This window comes from Ceratotherium simum, chromosome 26 (assembly GCF_057802395.1).
Source record: "Ceratotherium simum simum isolate JZ-2026a chromosome 26, ASM5780239v1, whole genome shotgun sequence".
Lineage (NCBI taxonomy): Eukaryota > Metazoa > Chordata > Mammalia > Perissodactyla > Rhinocerotidae > Ceratotherium > Ceratotherium simum.
This window is the reverse complement of record NC_141925.1, coordinates 4694042-4712440: the sequence shown is the minus strand read 5'-3', so window position 1 is coordinate 4712440 and position 18399 is coordinate 4694042. Positions and strand designations below refer to the sequence as shown.

The 18399-nt window shown below is 56.1% G+C and overlaps 2 protein-coding genes across 15 annotated transcripts in view; one reads left to right on the top strand and one right to left on the bottom strand.

Annotated features, from left to right (window-relative positions):
• Positions 1-6105, top strand: part of EEF2KMT (eukaryotic elongation factor 2 lysine methyltransferase) — a 15853-nt gene extending 9748 nt beyond the window's left edge. For 7 of the 10 annotated variants that reach the window (XM_087449598.1, XM_087449594.1, XM_087449596.1 and 4 more), the window contains 4 exons: positions 1757-1890; positions 1973-2268; positions 3997-4146; positions 5835-6105. In XM_087449598.1, coding sequence (XP_087305724.1) covers positions 1757-1890; positions 1973-2268; positions 3997-4146; positions 5835-5935 — 681 coding nt within the window. In that variant the 3' untranslated portion in view covers positions 5936-6105. Of the gene's footprint in view, positions 1-1756; positions 1891-1972; positions 3288-3996; positions 4147-5834 lie in introns of those variants that run through there. The other 3 variants (XR_015556492.1, XR_015556491.1, XR_015556490.1) reach the window with 3 other exon arrangements.
• On the bottom strand, positions 5224-18399 carry ALG1 (ALG1 chitobiosyldiphosphodolichol beta-mannosyltransferase). 5 transcript variants are annotated; one of them, XM_004438090.3, is made up of 13 exons: positions 18186-18399; positions 16920-16997; positions 16712-16815; positions 15502-15650; positions 13947-14036; positions 13490-13600; positions 12602-12723; positions 12376-12414; positions 12000-12059; positions 11141-11251; positions 9259-9373; positions 8325-8400; positions 5224-6941 (listed from the first exon to the last, which is right to left on the bottom strand). In XM_004438090.3, the coding sequence occupies exons 1-13, from the start codon at positions 18391-18393 to the stop codon at positions 6810-6812; spliced, it is 1395 nt and encodes a 464-aa protein (XP_004438147.1). In that variant the 5' UTR covers positions 18394-18399; the 3' UTR covers positions 5224-6809. The 5 variants fall into 5 exon arrangements, with proteins under 5 accessions (XP_004438147.1, XP_087305714.1, XP_087305715.1 ...); XM_087449588.1 differs by lacking the exon at positions 13490-13600; XM_087449589.1 differs by lacking the exons at positions 16920-16997; positions 18186-18399 and having other exon boundaries at positions 16696-16808.

Sequence of the window (18399 nt, the reverse complement as noted above, 5' to 3'; positions counted from 1 at the left end):
TTAAAGCAGGTGTCTGTGTGTGTGTGTGTGTGTGTGTGTGTATTTCAGTACACCCACACAGTGGAAACACAGTCACAAGATTTGTTGCTTCCAGATCACAGAAGCAGGGTGTGTGTGTGTGTGTAATGAGGGAAGGGCAGTCCTCCGTCCCAGGTCAGGAGCGAGCAGGAGACAGAGAGCAGGGTAGCCAGCACCCATCACTTATAAGGTGGGGGGGGGCGGAGGTCACTAACTTTTCAAGGGCTTAACTCTAAGTGCTTATTTTATGTTTTATTTTTTTTTATTATTATTATTATTTGTGTGTGTGTGAGGAAGATCAGCCCTGAGCTAACATCCATGCTAATCCTCCTCTTTTTGCTGAGGAAGACCAGCTCTGAGCTAACATCTATTGCCAATCCTCCTCCTTTTTTTCTTCCCCAAAGCCCCAGTAGATAGTTGTATGTCATAACTGCACATCCTTCTAGTTGCTGTATGTGGGACGCGGCCTCAGCATGGCCAGAGAAGCAGTGCGTCGGTGCGCGCCCGGGATCCAAACCCAGGCCGCCAGTAGCAGAGCACGCGCTCTTAACCGCTAAGCCATGGGGCCGGCCCTCTAAGTGCTTATTTTAAAAGGTGCCCCGGGAAAAGCGAAGCAGGCACTTACGGTGGGAATCCTAAGCTCCGGTCCTTGTCTGAATGTCCGGACTCGGGGTGTGAGCAGGGTTGTCATACTATGAAATGCTGAGGCAGCAACTCAGAAAAACACAGTTGTTTTTCTCATCTCACCTGTTCTGTGAGGACAGCAAATGAGTTCCTCTCGTCACGGCTGAATCCCCAGCACCCACAGTAGATGCTCAGGAAAACGAGTGGATGGATGAGTGAACAAATGGGCTCACAATACTCTAGAGACTCGAACCCCTGCATGAGCTCCATGAGCTGAGACAGCCAGAACCCCCCCGCCCCCTGGGTGGCTGCATGCTGGGGGCGCCATCCTCAGCCCCCCAGCTTGGAGATCACGTTTCAGGACTGCCCATTCCAGGAAGCACTTGCCCGCAGACCAAGCGAGGGGTCATCCGCCTGCTTTGGGAGCAGAGTCCCAGGCCCCAGACGTCAGGTTGAACTGAGGAAGGCCCCACCTGCTGAGATTGTTCACATGTGACTCATGATGCCAGAGAATCGTGATTTTTTTGGTTAATAATTATAGATTCACAGGAAGCTGCAAAAATAGTACAGAGAGGTCCCATGGGCCCTTCCCCAGCTTCCCCCAGTGGAAACCTCTCACATAACTCGTGCAGCGTCGCAACCAGGACGTAAATGTTGGCACCATGTGTGTGTGTGGTTCTGCGTCGTTTATCACATGTGTGGGTCTGCACAGGCACCACTGCGGTCAGGATACAGAACTGTTCTGGCACCACAAAGACCTCCTTTGTGCCACCCTTTATAGTCACACCCACCCCTGTCCCCACCATCCCTACCCCTGGTAACCACTAATCTGTTCTCCATCTCCACAATTCTGTCGTTTTGAGGATGTTAGATAAATGGAATTACACAGTATGTGACCTTCTAAGATTGGCTTTTTTCACTCGGCATTGTGCCCTTGGGATCCATCCAGGTTGGTGCGCACATCAATAGTTTGTTCCTTTTCATTGCTGCATAGTATTCCGTGGCATGGAGGCACCACGGTTTGTTTAGCCATCCACCTGTTGTGATTTTTTTTTAACACCAGCTCCTTGTATTCCGGTGGCTGGATTAATTCTCTCTCCTTGTCTTGGTCCAGCCTTCTGGGGACTCGGTCACGCTCTCTGAGAGCACAGCCATCATTTCCCACGGCACCACGGGCCTGGTCACGTGGAACGCCGCACTCTACCTCGCAGAATGGGCCATCGAGAACCCGGCGGCCTTCACTCACAGGTGAGCTGGGGATGCAGGGCAGGGCACTGAGGCAATTTTGCCCAGGCACGGACACAGACACGGGTCCCCTTCTCCCACCCAGGACTGTCCTAGAGCTCGGCAGTGGGGCTGGCCTCACGGGCCTGGCCATTTGCAAGACGTGCCATCCCAGAGCATACGTCTTCAGCGACTGTCACAGCCACGTCCTCGAACAGCTCCGAGGGAACATCCTGCTCAACGGCCTCTCACTGGAGCCAGACGTCACCACCCCTGCACAGCACCCAGGACACAACACCCACGACTCAGAGAGCCCCAGGGTGATGGTGGCCCGGCTGGACTGGGACCACGTGACGGTCCCTCAGCTTGCTGCCTTCCAGCCTGACGTGGTCATCGCCGCAGGTACCACTGCCCAGGCCACTCAAGCGAGAAGCGTCCCTGTGGCTCCACCCAGCTCTCAGCTTGGTGAAGGGGACAGTGGTAGGGGGTGATGGGATGTCAGGAAGGGCCATGTGGGCCTCCAGGGTGACATGAAAGCACACGGCGTGCCTCTTGGGTGCCCTAAAGCCACAGCCCTGTCGGTTGAGACAGTGGCCACACATATGCCCACCATAATGGTCCCATCGATGAGGGAACCCAGCCAGGCCTGGGATGGACAGAACTGGCCCTGGGACACCAAACCAGTCTGACCAGTCTTGGCCGGCCACAGCCCAGTACACAGACCTTCATGTCCCTCCCCAGCAGCCTGAGGGGGGCCTGTCAGTGCCATCCAGAACCTAAATGAAGTGTCCAGAGCAGCCCCATGAAGCAAAGGAGCCGAGCCAGCCCCACCTCCACCCCTGACCCCGTCGTCAGACGTGGTGGAAATGGCCATGGCAGCCTTGTCTTCTCTGGGCCACCGAGAACAGCATGATGCTCCCAGGACCGTGTGTGATTCCTCTGCCCACCCAGCCCTGGGCCAGCCTAGGGTGGGACCGCAGTGTGGCCGAGTGGGGGAGCGAGCTCTGGGTGCCCCCCTGCCGTCAACACTTGCTTCCGTCTGCTCCGTGCACGTCTGTGTCGTCACCACCTGTCTGCATGGCCCTGAGGCCGAGGGCTCCGCCTGTACATCTCTGTCCTAGATCCACAACCGGCGTCTTTCAGAGATGAGCCCCCGTCTCAAGGAAGGGACCACCCAGTTCTGGTGCAAGGACGGGGTCCTTGAGAGAAGGGCACGGCCACCAACAGGCCCCTCGTCCTCCGCCGAGCTCACGTGGTCCCCTCTGGCTGACAGTGCTGTGCCTCGGTCCTGCGTCACGGCCTGAACACAGAGCCAGAGCAGCACACCCCACGGTGGCACCTGTCCCTGCAAGCCCGGCAGACAGGTGGGAGCGAGCTTGTCCCCGACAACAGCTAACAAAGCGGCAGGCCACCGGAACAAGGTCTGAGACAGAGGGTCAGGGTTTGCTTCATTAAGTGTCTTCTCAGTAGGCCATAGCCAGCCCTGGTGGTCCGGTGGTTAAGTTTTGGCACTCTCACTGCTGTGGCCTGGATCCTTTTCCCCGTCAGGGAACCACACCACCCATCTGTTGGTTGTCATACTGTGGTGGCTGCCTGTTGCTGTGATGCTGAGAGCTATGCCACCGGTATTTCAAATACCAGCAGGGTCACCCCTGGTGGACAGGTTTCAGTGGAGCACCTAGACTAGACAGACTAGGAAGAGGGACTTGGCCACCCACTTGCAAAAAACTGGCCATGAAAACCCTGTGAATAGCAGTGGAGCATTGTCTGATATAGCGCCAGAAGGTGAGAGGATGGCACAGAAAGACTGGACGGGGTTCTGCTCTGCTGTACACAGGGGCACTAGGAGTCGGAATCGACTTGATGGCACTAACAAAATAGGCCATAGGCAAAGAATTGACATGTTTTTTGAGGAACAGCAGTGAGTCCTGGATAGTTTTCATTTGTTGCGGTGTCTTTCAGCAGCCTTTTTCTCTCCTTTTTAACCCGAGTAATTTCTCTCCATCTAAAAGAACTGCTGCGATCCAGGCCCTCGCCCCACTGCAGGGGTCGGCACCACCCAGCGCCCTCCTTATGGGTCTTGAATCCCAGGGGGAGTCCCTTCCAATAACCAGGGCTTTCTCGTCACAGATGTGCTGTATAGCCCAGAGACGGTCCTCTCCCTGGTCGGCGTCCTGCAGAGGCTCTCTGCCTGCCAGAAGGGCCAGCGGGCGCCTGATGCCTACATTGCCTTCACCGTCCGCAACCCAGAGACGTGCCAGCTGTTCACCGCCGAGCTAGGTGAGCCCCAGGCCCCGGGACAGGCCCCTGTCCCTGAGAGGTTACCCAGGCCCAAGGGGCCCCTGTGCTGCCCCACACAGGACTCCAGTGAGGCAGAAATCGGGAAAACAAGAGAACAGGGCCCTGGAGACAAACCAGGAAGCCTGGACCACACGACGTGCCAGGCCAACGACTCCTGACGGCGAGGTCAACGGGGAAAGCAGGGCCGGGAGCAGGCGCTCTCCAGGGAGGGAGGCAGTGATCCCAGATGTCTGGGCCCAGCAGCCCTACTGTTTCAGGAGCCTTCAGGCCTCGGTTTCCTTGTCTGTACAATGGAGGGGACGGCCAGTGGTGTCAGGGTGGACAGGTCTTGGCCGCACGGCGGTCAGGTGCAGGCTCTGGAGGCGGATCCCCCACCCGCCCTGGAGGAGCTGGGCCGTCGCTCACCTGCAGGTCCTCCTCTGTAGAGAAGAAACACCCACCTTGGAGGTGGCACAGGGCCTGGCGTGCAGGGAGCACGCGGGAAAGTGGCAGCTGCTGCTGTGATGAGATTAAGCACCCAGTAAACAGAAGAGCGAAGGACAACTTTAGAGAAGGGCAGCGTCTGCCATTGACGGCCCTGAATTGGCACCACTGCGGGCCAGGCGCTGTCCTCAGACCACACGAGTCAGCCCCCAGCACCTGGAGGGGCACTGCCATCCTCCCATCTCACCCACGGAGACACTGGGGTGCAGGGAGGGTAAGCAAATGCCTGAGCACAGACTGGAGCCAGGCAGCCGCCCCCACCCTCCACCCCCACCCCGTGACTACCAACCACCACCCTGCAGTCCCCACTGTGCGCCAGGCCTGCCCAGGGTTTCCACACTCAGCCTGGCAGCCGTGCAGGACCCTCCCCCCCGAGCAAACCTCTCCTGCACGCACGCACACGCGCGCACACACACACGATGGATAATGGTCCACACGCCCACCCATGGGTGCCGGCATCCCACTGGGGGAGTGCTGTGCAGCCTCAAAAAAGAATGAAGCCCTGCCTCAGGGTCTCATGTGAAAAAATACCTGCAATATATTTAAGGTAAGAGAGCAAAGTGCCAAATGGTGTACATAGTATGAGCCCATTTTTATTTTCAAAAATAATCTTCATGTTAATATACATATGGGGGAAATCTGGAGGAATATACACCAAGTAACAGTTGTTACACTTGGATGGCAGGATTATGACATTCTACACTTTTATATCTAGTATTTCATTTTTATAAATACTAATTTTTCATTCATAAAAAACTGATGACGAAACAACCCTCCCCAAGGGACCTTCAGACATCTGTGCCTACGCAGAGGACATGATCCCCTCTGACGCACGTCCCACCTTTGTGAAGAGGCGCTGGGCTGAGCAGTCAGGCGGACGCAGGTTCATACCTCAGCTCCTCCCCAGCTGTGCCCGGTGACAGGGTGGAGGACAGGTGCAGAGCGATAGGGAGCCCAGACAGGGCCGTGACCTTCCAGGGATGAGCACAGCCCTGTGGGCAGAGGCGGCAGCCCTGCCGTGAGCTGTTTAAAAACACGATCCCTGGTCCTGCCCCTGGAGGCTGAGTCTGGGTGTGTGGAGGGGGCCTGGAAACGTGGTTTGTACACCCCCCAGCCCCGCACTGATATGGTCGTGTCCAGTCCCCAGACCCCGCCATCCTGAGACATGAATGCTCTGTTTCCAGGCCGGGCAGGGATCCCCTGGGAAACGGCGCCTCATCACGACCAGAAACTGTTTCCCTATGAAGAGCAGTCGGAGACGGCGATTCTGAAGCTGACACTGTAGGTCTACAGACGTTTCCGAAGATTAATGTGAAAAGTAAATCACTATCCTGGAAAGAATTTTTATGTGGGAAAGCTGATAAAACTTTCACTGGACTTGACTGCTTGAAGAATGTTAAAGTCCAAATCAGGAAGCACAAACTGTGTTCTAATAAAATATAAACCGTTCAAGCATGTAGGTGCCCCTTCCTGTCAGCTTAAGCAAATCACCGTAAATCAGAAATGAAAATTCTGGCTCAGAGATAAGCATTTCATTTGTGCAAATAAAAACACACAGCCAGTGAGTTTCCCAACCTGGACACCCGTCCCTCACAAAGCCGAGCCCGCTGTCCACGTGGCACATCTACTGCTCACGGTGCAGCGGGCCGCGGTGCCTGTCCTCAAGGCAGGAATGGAAAGATGAGGGACGGGGGAGGGCAGATGCCGGGAAGGGCAGACAGCAGGAGACAAAAACAGCGAGGAACAGACGTCGAAGACGTCACAAGCAAATAACAGAACAGTAATACACTGGGTGGGGGGGGGGGCGACTCACAGAACAGAAGAAAAGTGGGAAGTGACTCCCAGCCTCCAAAGAAGAGCCCAGGCTGAACCCGGTTCCTGGGCCACAAACTCCTGGTTGTTAAAAAAAAAAAAAAAAAAACTCATTCCACAGGTGGCGCCCGCTGTGTCCTTTCCGCTGCCGTCCACTGGGAGGCGCTGCTCTGCAGAGTTTGCCCAGGGACGGGGCAGCGGGAAGAGGGGGGTGGGCCAGGCTTCGGGGGAGGGAGGAGAGGAGGCAGGGAGGGGTGGCCGTCAGCGGGAAGGTCTATCTCCTCACGACATCCAGCACAAGGACACGCTGGGGGGGAGGGGGTGGTCTCAGTCTTTGGCCCAAGGGGTCATGTGTCTGTGACCAAAGGGAGCACCGTCTGCCTCCAGCTCTCATCCCAGGGAAGCTGCTCTGACTCCCGGAGGGTCTTCCGGAACTGGCTTAGTTTGCCAGCAGGATCAGGAAACTTGGAGAAAAGCATCTAGAAGAAAAATAAAGACAAGAACCTACCGCATCCCGCCCCTACCGCAGGTCCCCCCAGGGAGCTGTCCCCTCTCCCTCCCAGCAGCCTGGACTCCTGCCCCACCCCAAACATGGGAGGCATGCCAGTGATTCTACTGAAACCCTCCCATCCATCGCAGCACTTCAGGAACCACCTCCAGCGTCCTAGAGCCTCCAGCAGACCTCCCTGCTCTGGCCCCGCCTCCACACCAGGCCTGGCTAACTAACCATTCTCGTTCTCAAACCCAGCTCTGACCCCAGTATCCCCAACCCAGCAAGCCCCCTCCCTCACCAGGCACAGGAGAGCCCTCCCACCCCACCATGCCTCATCTACTCTGCTCCTACTTGACAGCACAGCCAAGCTGCAGTGTTCACCATCCACACCGTCCACACGCCCTGCCCTGCAGCAGCCCCCCACCTCTGCCGCGCTGTTCCCTCCACCAGCACCAGCCCCTCAGCCTCTGCCCAGCACCATCTGACCCACATGCTGGGAACTAGGTGATGTCTGTGTTCTTTCCAGCTTTGCTGAACTAAGTCAGGGGTCTGCAAACTATAGCCAAATGTGGCCCTCCACCTGTCTCTGTAAATAAAGTTTTACTGGAACACAGCCAGACCCTTTCCTTCAGATTGTCTGTGGCTGCCTTCATGTTACAACAGAGGTGAGTAGTGTTTTTTTGTTTTTATTTTTTTTTTAGCGAGGAAGATTGGTCCTAAGCTAACATCTGTGCCAATCTTCCTGTATTTTGTATGCGGGACGCCGCCACAGCAGGGCTTAGATGAGCAATGAGTAGGTCCGCACCCGGGATCCGAACCTGCGAACCCTGGGCCACTGAAGCAGAGCATGCGAACTTAACCACTACACCACCGGGACGGCCCCGGACAGAGCTAAGTAGTTCTGACAAATACTATGGCAAAGCCTAAAATATTTCCTATCCGGGCCTTTCCAGAAATTTTGCCGCCTCTGGTCTCAATTGTCAAGAATGATGATGTATTACTTTGTGTAACAAGAAATAAGCATCCTTTGAAGACTCACACCCATCTCAAAAGGCTGGTCCAGGAAGCTCCCTTCACTCCTCACCCTCCCTTCTCAAATCCAGTCACTCCCTACATGGCACGCATGGGCCACCCGCCTCCAGCATCATCTCTGTGGTGGAAGATCCATGAACCCAGAGGGCACACGGGGCCTGCCCTAATTCCCCTGAGCCCACTGATGCCCAGCCTCTGAGACCACTGCTCCCTCCCTCGGCTTTCCATCCAGATTCAGCACAGGCCGGCCAGCTGCAGGAACAAGGAATCCACAAGCAGGGGCCGGTGCCAGCCTCCAAAACCCTCCAAGCCCTGGTGAGGGAGCGGACGGGGCTACCTGCAGCTGAGCCGCCAGTTCCTCCGAGTCCTCGAAGACCAGGCCGTTTTCCTCGTGTTTCACCAGCTCGTGTAAGCTACAGAGAATCGCGGGAGGGCTGAGAGCTGCCTGGAGAAGAAACCGGAACCCCGTGGTGCCCACCCGGACCCCGCCCCACCCCACCAGCAGGCTAAGCTGGGGTCAGGAGCAGTCAGTCTGGTTTCAGCGGATCTGCTCTTAGATTTGGCGTCTGAATAGAAAAGACCTGGAAGGGTACACATTAAAAATTCAAACCAACTTGCACCTTTTCTGCTGAATGCTCTTTTCAGTGAGAACGTGTTCAATGAGGTCTGCATTTTTTCCTAAATTCCACAGCAGAAACAAAGGCAGCCCCATGGGAGGTGGGCTCGGCACATTAAGGGGGACTTTTCTGGGTAACCAGGGGGTCGATTCCAACGTGCCCAGAGCTCGGGGCCTAACATCCCATTCATCTGTATGTCCCATTCAGAGGCTGGCTCACCAGCCGAGCGGGGCTACTGTTTCTAGAACCTCTTCCAACACTGCCCTTTCCAAACGCCTGTCTTTGCCAGGAAGAGTGGAGACAGAGAGTTACGCTCATTTAACTGATCTGAATCCAACTATATGAGCGCAGACAAACGGGACAGAGAAGAGAAATAGAATCATGTACACCGTGCCGGCAATTCCAGCCACATTCTGTCCTGGGAGCACACGCCCCTGGGCAGAGCACTGACGACCTGTATTTTTTATTCAACGTGAGCTCTAGTGGAAGCAGACTCCTTGGTGAGACGCAGCCTCCCACAGGAACCTGGCCTGCTGTACGGATAGGGAGGCAGCACCCTTCCAGGGCCTTCCCCGGGCAATCCTGACTGTGCTGGCTCCCCTCAGCTGCTGATCTGAGAAGCGAACTCCAGGAAGATTCGGGTCCTGCTCCTACCACCGGAAGTTGACGGCGCACACGGGCAGGCAGCACCCGAACATGTCCACCACCTTCATGGGCAGGTCCAGGCCGCTGGAGGACTTGTGCAGGCACACGCCCAGGTCCGCCGACCCTGCAGGGGAGGGCGAGGCGCCGTCAGAGCGCTGGCCATGCGCCCCGTGGACACAAATCCCTACAGGACTGCGGGGCAACGTCCCGCTGGGGAGTGGACTGTGGATAATAACACCCCCAACCCCACACAGAACTGGCCAGAGTCAGCCAAGCAGCCTGGCGCGAGGCCGGGACAGGGCAGGGCTTCCCAACTGCCACTCCTGCCACTCTGCCCCTCTGAAAACCACCTGCCTGTCACTAATACTTTTATTTAAACTGACTCCCGGGGTCGGCCGGGTGGTGTAGCGGTTAAGTGCATGCACTGCGCTTCGGCGGCCCGGGGCTCGCAGGTTCGGATCCCGGGCGCGCACCGACGCACTGCCCGTGAAGCCATGCTGTGGCGGCGTCCCATATAAAGTAGAGGAAGATGGGCAGGGATGTTAGCCCAGGGCCAGTCTTCCTCAGCACAAAAGAGGAGGATTGGCAACGGATGTTAGCTCAGGGCTGATATTCCTCAGAAAAAAAAAAACTGACTCCCTTTTTCTACTTAACCACAATTTATTTTAAAAGAACCTATAGCAGGGCCGGCCCCGTGGCTTAGCGGTTAAGTGCGTGCGCTCCGCTACTGGCAGCCCCGGGTTCGGATCCTGGGCGCGCACCGATGCACCGCTTCTCCGACCATGCTGAGGCCGCGTCCCACATACAGCAACTAGAAGGATGCGCAACTATGACATACAAATATCTACTGGGGCTTTGAGGAGAAAAAAGGAGGAGGATTGGCAATAGATGTTAGCTCAGAGCCGGTCTTCCTCAGCAAAAAGAGGAGCATTAGCATGGATGTTAGCTCAGGGCTGATCTTCCTCACAAAAAAAATAAACGTAAATAAATAAAAGAACCTATAGCAATTATTGCTTAATGGCTTGAGAGTTTCTGCTTGAGGTGATGAAACTGTTTTGGAAATAGTGGTGATGACTGCTCAACACTGTGAATGTAATTAATGCCACTGAGTTGTAAATATACTTAAAAATGGAAAAATGGTAAAAATCACAAATTTTGTTATATATATTTTATCACAATAATAGAAAAAGAACTCACAGCAGACCCAACACAAAACTAGCTGTCACTGTGAAAATACAGCCAAATAAACCACCTCACATCCCCAAACACTGGCTGGAAACTCCCCCGGCCTCGGCTCTCGGCCCGACTGCTCACCGGCTGCCGGAAGAGGTGGCCTCCGAGACTCCCCAGCACGAAGCCTACACCGCCTCCCCGAGTAAGGAAGACGGGAGGAGACGAGGGGAGGGGCGGCCTCTCTGCACCTGCCGGACTGGGGTAACAGTGGGCCCCAACTCAAGCCCTGCCCAGCCCTTCTGCCAGGAACAGAAGAGCACGACTGAATGGAGGGCATGGAGGATAAGAGGATGCAACCTCTCAGAATCCCTTGACAAACAGCTCCCGGGCCCCCCAGGCAGGGAGGAGCTGGCTCACCAGGAAAGGGCCTCTTCCAGAGGTCAGCCAAGAGCTCCTCCAACAGGTTCCTGGAGGCGGCCTCTCCCTCCCCAGGTGCCCCTGGAGAAGGGCCCAACACAGGACCCAGCGCAGCCTGAAGCCTGTGTGTGTATGGGCCTTGAGCTGAGAACGGCTTTTAATTTTTAAAGGATTCTAAAAACAAAGAATGTGACAGGCCAGTAAAATCTTTACTATCTGGCCCTTCTCAGGAAAACTCTGTACCCCCCCATCTTAGGACAATGCAGCCCGCTCCCTGCAGGCCTCGGCCGGACGCTCTTACCTAGAAGCAGGGGGTAGTCCTCAGCCTCCAGCCACAGGGTACAGACCTGGATGTGCCGGAAATGCTTCTGGCTGATGAGGCGGCCGTAATACTCCTTCAGAGGCCCTTTGCCTTGCAGAGAAAATCAGCATCACTGCACGGGGCCCATCTCTGGCCCCGTCCAACTGCCCCAGGCCTGAGAAGCCCCTATGAGGGCGTGCGCAAAAGCCACACTCCGCTCTAATCAGGCACCCGTCCAGGCCCTTCCAGAAACAACTCCCCAGGGGTACGCACCCTGACCACTGAGCCCACAGCCCTTCCCCTGGCAACCTGCACCGCGGGCCTCAGGCTGGGAAGGTGGCCTGGCACCAGAGCCACGGCCCCGTGCCCCGCCAAGCGCCCCAGGGGGCATGGCGGGTGCGGTCAGTTCCTGGCGCCCCTGGGAGCCCAGGGACCAGGAGGAGAGGAGGTGCAAGGCAGGCAGCCGGCCCAGGCCCCCCCTCCTGCAGCCACAGCTCTCCTGCTTCTCTCCCTCCCCCTGGCTATTCTGGAAGCAATTTTACATCGGACAGTGAACTGTTGTTTAAAAAAAAAAAGATGCTGGGGAACCACTGCAGAAGTGGACAGCTCAGTGTCCCTGAGGTCGTACTCTCCAAGAGTCAAATCTAGACTCCATGTCCTGCCGTGAGGCCCGTCTGAACCTCAGTTTCCCCCTCTGTCAAGCTGGTGTAGAAAACCCTACGTCAGAGAGCTGTGGGGAGGATTAAGGAGACAAGGAACGTCGTGTGCCTGACATGGGGAAGACACACAGTGAAGGTGGGTGCCCTCCTCCCCTCTACTGCCCCCATTTCTACAGGAACACGGTGGTCCCAGGCGGTACCTGTTATCACACAGACCAGAGAAGGCAGGCTCTCTCCACCCAGGATCAGCTGTTCAAACTCTGTTTAAAAAATAAATAAATGAGAACCAGGAACATCTAGTCAGATGCATGGGGGTGGGGAGGGGAAGGGGAGGGGCACCGTCCCAACCACGAGGTCACTCTCCTGGAGGCAGCACTTCAGATCTAGGGCCTGGTCACTCAATGACCCAAATGGGGACTCAGAGCCGCCACCTCCACCACCCGTGCCCTCAGGCCAGCCCAGCCAGTGGCCCCAGGGGCAGGAGCACAGCGCGGAGGACGCCAGGCAAGGCCAGGCGAGCCCCTCGCAGCTCAACCGCCCCCACAAGCCAGCTCCTGGTCACAGCCACACACCTACTTTCTAACGCCGCCAGCAAGACGGAGAAGTCTTCATCCTCTGCAAGAGAAGAGAACGGGGTGTCACGGCCAGTTTCTAGATGTCTCCCCTCCCAGCTCGACGCCCTCCCCTCTCATGGGGCCCCGCGGCCCCGAATGCGTGTGGGGCGCAGGCCTGGCAGGGGGCGGGGAAGGCAGGCTCAGCCAGGTGCTCGGCAGAGCGCCGAGGGCCCAGGAGGTCCCGACACCTGTCCAGCTCGTGCTGCTGACCAGCAGGGCCGGCCGCCCGCCAAGATGTGTCACCTCGCCACTCCGTGCAGCCCGCTCCGTGAAGGCCGACCTCTCCGTGGCCGCGTCCGACGGTTCGGAGCTGAAGGAGCAGAGACAGGGCCCGTGAGGTGCCAGGGAGCAGGCCCGCAGCCCCAGACAGCCGACTCCTGCCAGCGAGGCCGCCAGGCTCCCAAAGATCAGAGTGCAGCCACGTCAGAGCCACCAGGCCGAGCTGCCACCCAAGGCCAGGGCACAGACACGTGCCTCGATTTCTTTCTTGATCCATATTTATTTGTTGCCAAGCGCTGAGGTCACAACGGCAGACAAGACCGACGCAGCCCTGCCTTCATGGGGCTGACTGTTCTTATCAACTTAGGGTGCGGACACCGTGCTACCCCTCCAGCTGGCTCCCAGGTTACTGAGGAGCAGGCGACGGGGTGTGAAGAGCTGCACAAAGGGCATCTCAGCCCAGCGACACGGCCCAGAGAGCACACACGTCCACGGCCCACCACGGGGTCAGGAACCCGCCGGCAGAGAGTAAGGGTGCCCACAGCCCAGCACAGAGCAAACGTTTCCTTAAAGGGCCAGAGAGTAAATACTTTAGGCTTTGGAGAACACCGGGTCTCTGTTGCAAAACTCAGCTCTGCTGTTGAAGCGCAGAAGCAGCCATAGACAGTAAGTAAATGAATGAACGTGCTGCCTTCCAACAAAACTTGACTTACAAACACAAGCAGCAGGCCTGCGGCCATAGTTTGCCAAGCCCTGGATTAGTGGGTTCCCAGGTCTGCAGGGAGGAGACAGAGGAGAGGCCAGGACAGCAGGGAGGAGGAGAGAAGGCAGCTGAGGACTGAAGACGGGAGACCTACCGGGCCCTGAACACAGAGTAGGTGCGACCCAGCTTCATAAAGAGCTGGTGTTGCAGGTCCAAGGGCGTCTCTTTAAAGAAAGATGCTGGCTTGTCGTAGACAGTCACGGCTCTGCAATGAGATCATTGGGGCTCGAGGGAGGGCCTGAGAAAGGCCTAAGGAATATGAGACCCTGGAGGATCCAGACAAAGAAGGGCACTTAGGGGATCCGGGTCTCAGATAAGGAAAATAAGAAGCGTTAGAATGACTTGGGGAAACACAGAGAGATGTTCTAAGACCAATTCTGGGCTGGCTGGCTGGGAAAGAAACTCTGGCCTCCTCCTCCTCCCTCCTCTTCCCAGAACCAGTAACCATCTCGCAGGCCCTGGCTATTTCTAGATGCCTCCTCAATAGGACACAGGAGGCACTGCAGCTGCAACCAACCGTGCCGGGCCCCCTCGCCTCCCCAGGCCCCTACCTGATGCCCCAGTTCTCTGCCAGGTCTTCCCGCATCGCGTTCGTCACACACAAGTTCAGGTGGGAGAGGCGCCCGCAGAGCTTCTCGTACCTGAAAAGACACAGCGCTGGTCAGCCCGGAGCCCTGGGCCTCACCACCACCACCGCCACCACCACCACTGCCGCCGTGTGACAGGACACCTCCTGATATGGAAGGGGCTGCAGAGCTGGGGGCTCCCAACTCAGGTGTCTGGCGAGGCACCTTCCCAGAGTCTGCACTGAGTTCCACCTGCACTATCACTTCCTTCACACCCTTCTTTAAGACAGGTCGACTTTCAGCTTAAATACATTACTTTAAAAGGAAACCATATATCACCACGCAAGGGAAAGTCCAGTCTCTCTTGCCAACAAGAAGGAAAGCAACAAAGGCCTCGTTATTCAGTCTTAGCCACGCCGCGCTACTGCCCGCAGAGGCCTGCTCTCGAGGCCTTGCATGGGGAGGTTAGCAGATGTTAGAGAGACCTTAACGGCTGACTAGCTCCAAACTGCGACTTGAGCCCTGATGACAGGGCGGGATTGAAAGAGAACAGGAAGGGGAATGAGCGACTCGAGGTTACGGAACGCTGTTGGTGTTTCGTGGCCCGTTCCCATTCAGGATGCAGAGAAAGCACCGGAGGTGGACAGCCTGGGACTCAATTCTGGTCCTCACACTTACTAGCTCTCGGGCAAGTGGCATAGTGGCTCTCAGCCTCGGCTTCCTGGCTTGTAAACGGGAGTCATCACAGGATAGCCTCACTGGAGGCGGTGTGGACTGGAGGGATACAGGGCTTGGCCTGAGGCCTGGCATGCAGCAAGCGCTCAATGATTGCTGCTGCTGCTGCCGCTGTTACCACCGTTGATGAATGAGCTGTCGGGAAAGGCCACAGCCCATGGCTTGAGACTGCAGGTCCACACTGAGGCAGATGTCATATCCTCAGGCTCAGAACACAACCGACTCTTCCTGCCCCAGGTCCACCTCCTCCCGCGGGCCCTTCTTCCCTCTCCGTTTCCCCAGGGGCAGCAGACTGTGGCCTGTGTCCCCACTTGCCAGCAGCAGCCCCCAGTTTTAACTCGGGGATCTGGTCTGGGTGCACCCGGAACCCCAGCTCTCACAGTGGAGCACTTCTCCCAAGCCCGAGACCAGGGCATGGCAGCCCCCCCGCCTCAGTGGGGGTCAGAGGATGGCAGGGGAGCACGAGCCAATCAGAGAGGCTCGCTGTCTCCCCTGAGCCTGATGGGGTGGCGATGAGAGCGAGGGGAGCTCCCAGAACCCGAGAAACATCTCCAGGAGGGAGTGTGGGGAGAGTTGAGGGGGGTTCCGAAGCTCCAAGTCAGCCATTTCTCTGGACTTTGGAGTCCCATGGGCCAATGAACGCTCTCCTTTGCTTAGGCCTCTTCCTGTCACTTATAACCAGCATCAGCCCAGCCTTGCCCTGACCCCACAGGGCACATGGGCAACCAGCTTCCCCGAGTCTCGGCGCTGGCCCTTCTTCCTACCACATTTGGGGACAATGGGCACCCTCTTCCCAGACCCTCACCACTTGGCCAGCAGAACAAGGCAGTGGCTGGGGCCGTGAGCCAGACCCATGATGGAGTAGCCGTAGTTGTGCCAGTCGATGACGAGCTTGCTCCCATAGAGACAGCACACAAACCAGCAGACGGCAATGGCAGGCAGGCCTGGGGGGTTCTGGGAGAGAGAGACTCGAATGAAGAGGAGGAAACCCAGACCACAGTCGACAATAAACTGAGCGAAAACAGTTGCAACTTACATGGCAAAGAGTTGACTATCTCTACAGAGCTCTTGATAATCAATAAGCAGAAGAAAGACCCTCTTCCTCACCAAAAAACGTATAAAAGGTCATAAAACAAAATTGACCAACCTGAAAAGTCAGAGATCATCAATAATCAAGGAGACAAAAAATGGAACAAGGAGGTGAAATTCTCACCTATCAGAATGCAAACTCTGAAACGTGTAACAACAGCCAGTGGTGGTGAGGATGAGGGGGAAGAGGCAGCCCCGTGGGGGGATAAATGCGCCCAGCCCTACTCTGGGACTCTCTAGTAGACACTACAACACTGAACAAGTGCCTGAGCTCTGACCAAGCACTTCCACCCACGGGAACTTATCCTAAGAAAGAAACTGCAAAAAACCTATGTTCACTGATGCTGTTCACCACACTATCTGTGAAGGTGAAAAAACAAGAAGAATCTGAGTATCCATCAAGATGAGACTGCATAAATACGTTGGGTAAATCACGTATTGGAACGCAATGCAGCCAACTAAAAGAGGGTGCTTCTACCTGTGGAAAAGCACTGAGAGGAAGAGTTTAAGAGCGTCACTCCAGAGCCAGACTATGTGGTTCAAATCCTGACTCCAGCACTTCCTAGCTGTGTGACAAGGGCCAACTTACAGAACCTCTCTGGGCCTAGGTTTCCCCTTCTCTAAAATGTAGGTAATACAAGAACCTACTTCTTAGGATTGCTGTGAGGAATTAAACGAGTTAATACATATAACACACTTAGATATGTACTAAGTACCATGTAAGACACTGTCTATAATGACAGAGAAAAGAGAACGGATGGGTACCATACATAGACTGGACATCTACTATAAGCTCCTACTCATGTTTTTAAAAGTTTATATATACACACTCACAAATATACAATTTATTTCCCAATCTGTGCATTTTTAAAAGGCTGGAAAGTAAAGAAAACTTAACAGTGGTTCTCACAGAGGGAGAAATAGACCTGGAGAAAGACGTAGGCTGCCGGCTCCCTGCACATCAACTTCCACAGCAAGTGCACTGCCTGGAATACGACTTTGACTCCATACCGGAGAATGTGGGGCCCGACTGCAAGGCAAACAATAGCCTCACTACCAGAGGAATTCTTGCCAATTTACACATTACACACACACACAGAGATTCAAAGGAATCCGGAGTTCACTGCATCCTACCTGCAAGTCTCTGAAGTTCTGTCAAACTCACAATCTGAATTCTGTCGCTCTGCAAGAGCTCTTCATGGGGCCTGGAGTCTGAAAAGAATGTCCTTTTTTTTTTTGAGGAAAACCAGCCCAGAGCTAACATCCATGCCACTCCTCCTCTTTTGCTGAAGAAGACTGGCCCTGAGCTAACATCCGTGTTCATCTTCCTCTACTTTATATGGGACGCCGCCACAGCATGGCTTGACAAGCGGTGCGTCGGTGCGTGCCCGGGATCCGAACCAGTGAAGCCCGGGCCGCCGCAGCGGAGCGCTCGCAGTTAACCACTTGCACTTAACCGCTTGCACCACCGGCCGGCCCCAGAATCTCCCCTTTAATGTACTGAACAGGCAATCTAATTTAACGTCAGATGATACCCCAGCTCAGGATGAACAGTAGAGAACTTCGGAGAATAAGACTTTTCCAGACCTCTCTCTGTTCCTCAGTAGCCAGAACAGAGAATGAGGCCAGTTCTTGTCCAGATTCCACTGGACTGCCCACACAGGGAGGGCCCAAATCTTTTCCACCTTTATTTACTTAACACAATACCTGGCACATAATAGGTACTCAAAGTGATCTAGATTCCCTGGATGGTGGAATTATCCCACCACACAGAGACTCCCAGGAAGTCCCACTCCTCTCCCTCACCCTGGGACAGCAGACTCTAAACAGGGACCAGCGGCAACCAGTGTTACTCCCACTTTTCCCTGATACCGGGTTGAGCGACCCTCTAAAAATGTCAACACGGAGGAAGATGGAGGGGCGTACACTGAGGGAAAAAGCTGGACGTGCCGGGCAACTGAAACATCTGCCCGCGGAGCTCTGCACTGAGGGTGAGGAATGGCGAGGAGACAAGTTGTCCGTTCAGCCTGAGGACAGTAGCCCCACGGAGATGTGGTTACCAGCACTGGTCCTGGAGTCACACGCACCTGGGTTCCAGTCCGCCTTTCCACTTACCAGGAGGATTAAGTGAGACTGTAACGAGTTCACCTAGCTTAGCACAGCCCTACCATAAGGAAAGCGCTCCATTAGCAACAGCTGTTCCTAGAGACCCGCCCTGCAGAGGCCGCGCTGAAACCTGGCAACAGCTGTCTAGACCAGAGCCCGACTCATCCAATCTCGGAGAGCTGCTCCAGGGAGGAGAGAGAAAACGGGCGCACCCCCTCGGCCCCCCTGGGGCGGTCAAAGCCGAGGGTCAAAGGCTGAGACAGCAGCCTCCCTCCCAGACCCCCGGGCACTCACTGCAGAACCCCAGGAGGGTCACGGAGAAGCCGCGCTTGGCCAACGACAGCGCGTGGTACTGCATGCGGGGGCTGCGGCCCACGTCGCCCAGCACCACGACCACCACGTGCCGGGCCGCGCGCCCCCGCCGCCAGCGCTTCCACGCGACCAGCAGCAGCAGTGGCAGGCAGAGGGACAGGGCCACCAAGGCCACGCAGGAAGCCGCCATCTTGGC

Coding starts and splice junctions, on each gene's coding strand:
- ALG1 (XM_004438090.3), bottom strand. CDS start 18,393: ATGGCGGCTTCCTGCGTGGCCTTGGTGGCCCTGTCCCTCTGCCTGCCA. Junction 16,998..18,185: donor GACCCTCCTGGGGTTCTGCA/GTGAGTGCCCGG, acceptor CATTCTTTTCAG/ACTCCAGGCCCCATGAAGAG. Junction 9,374..11,140: donor GGACTACCCCCTGCTTCTAG/GTAAGAGCGTCC, acceptor CCTCCCCTGCAG/GGTCGGCGGACCTGGGCGTG.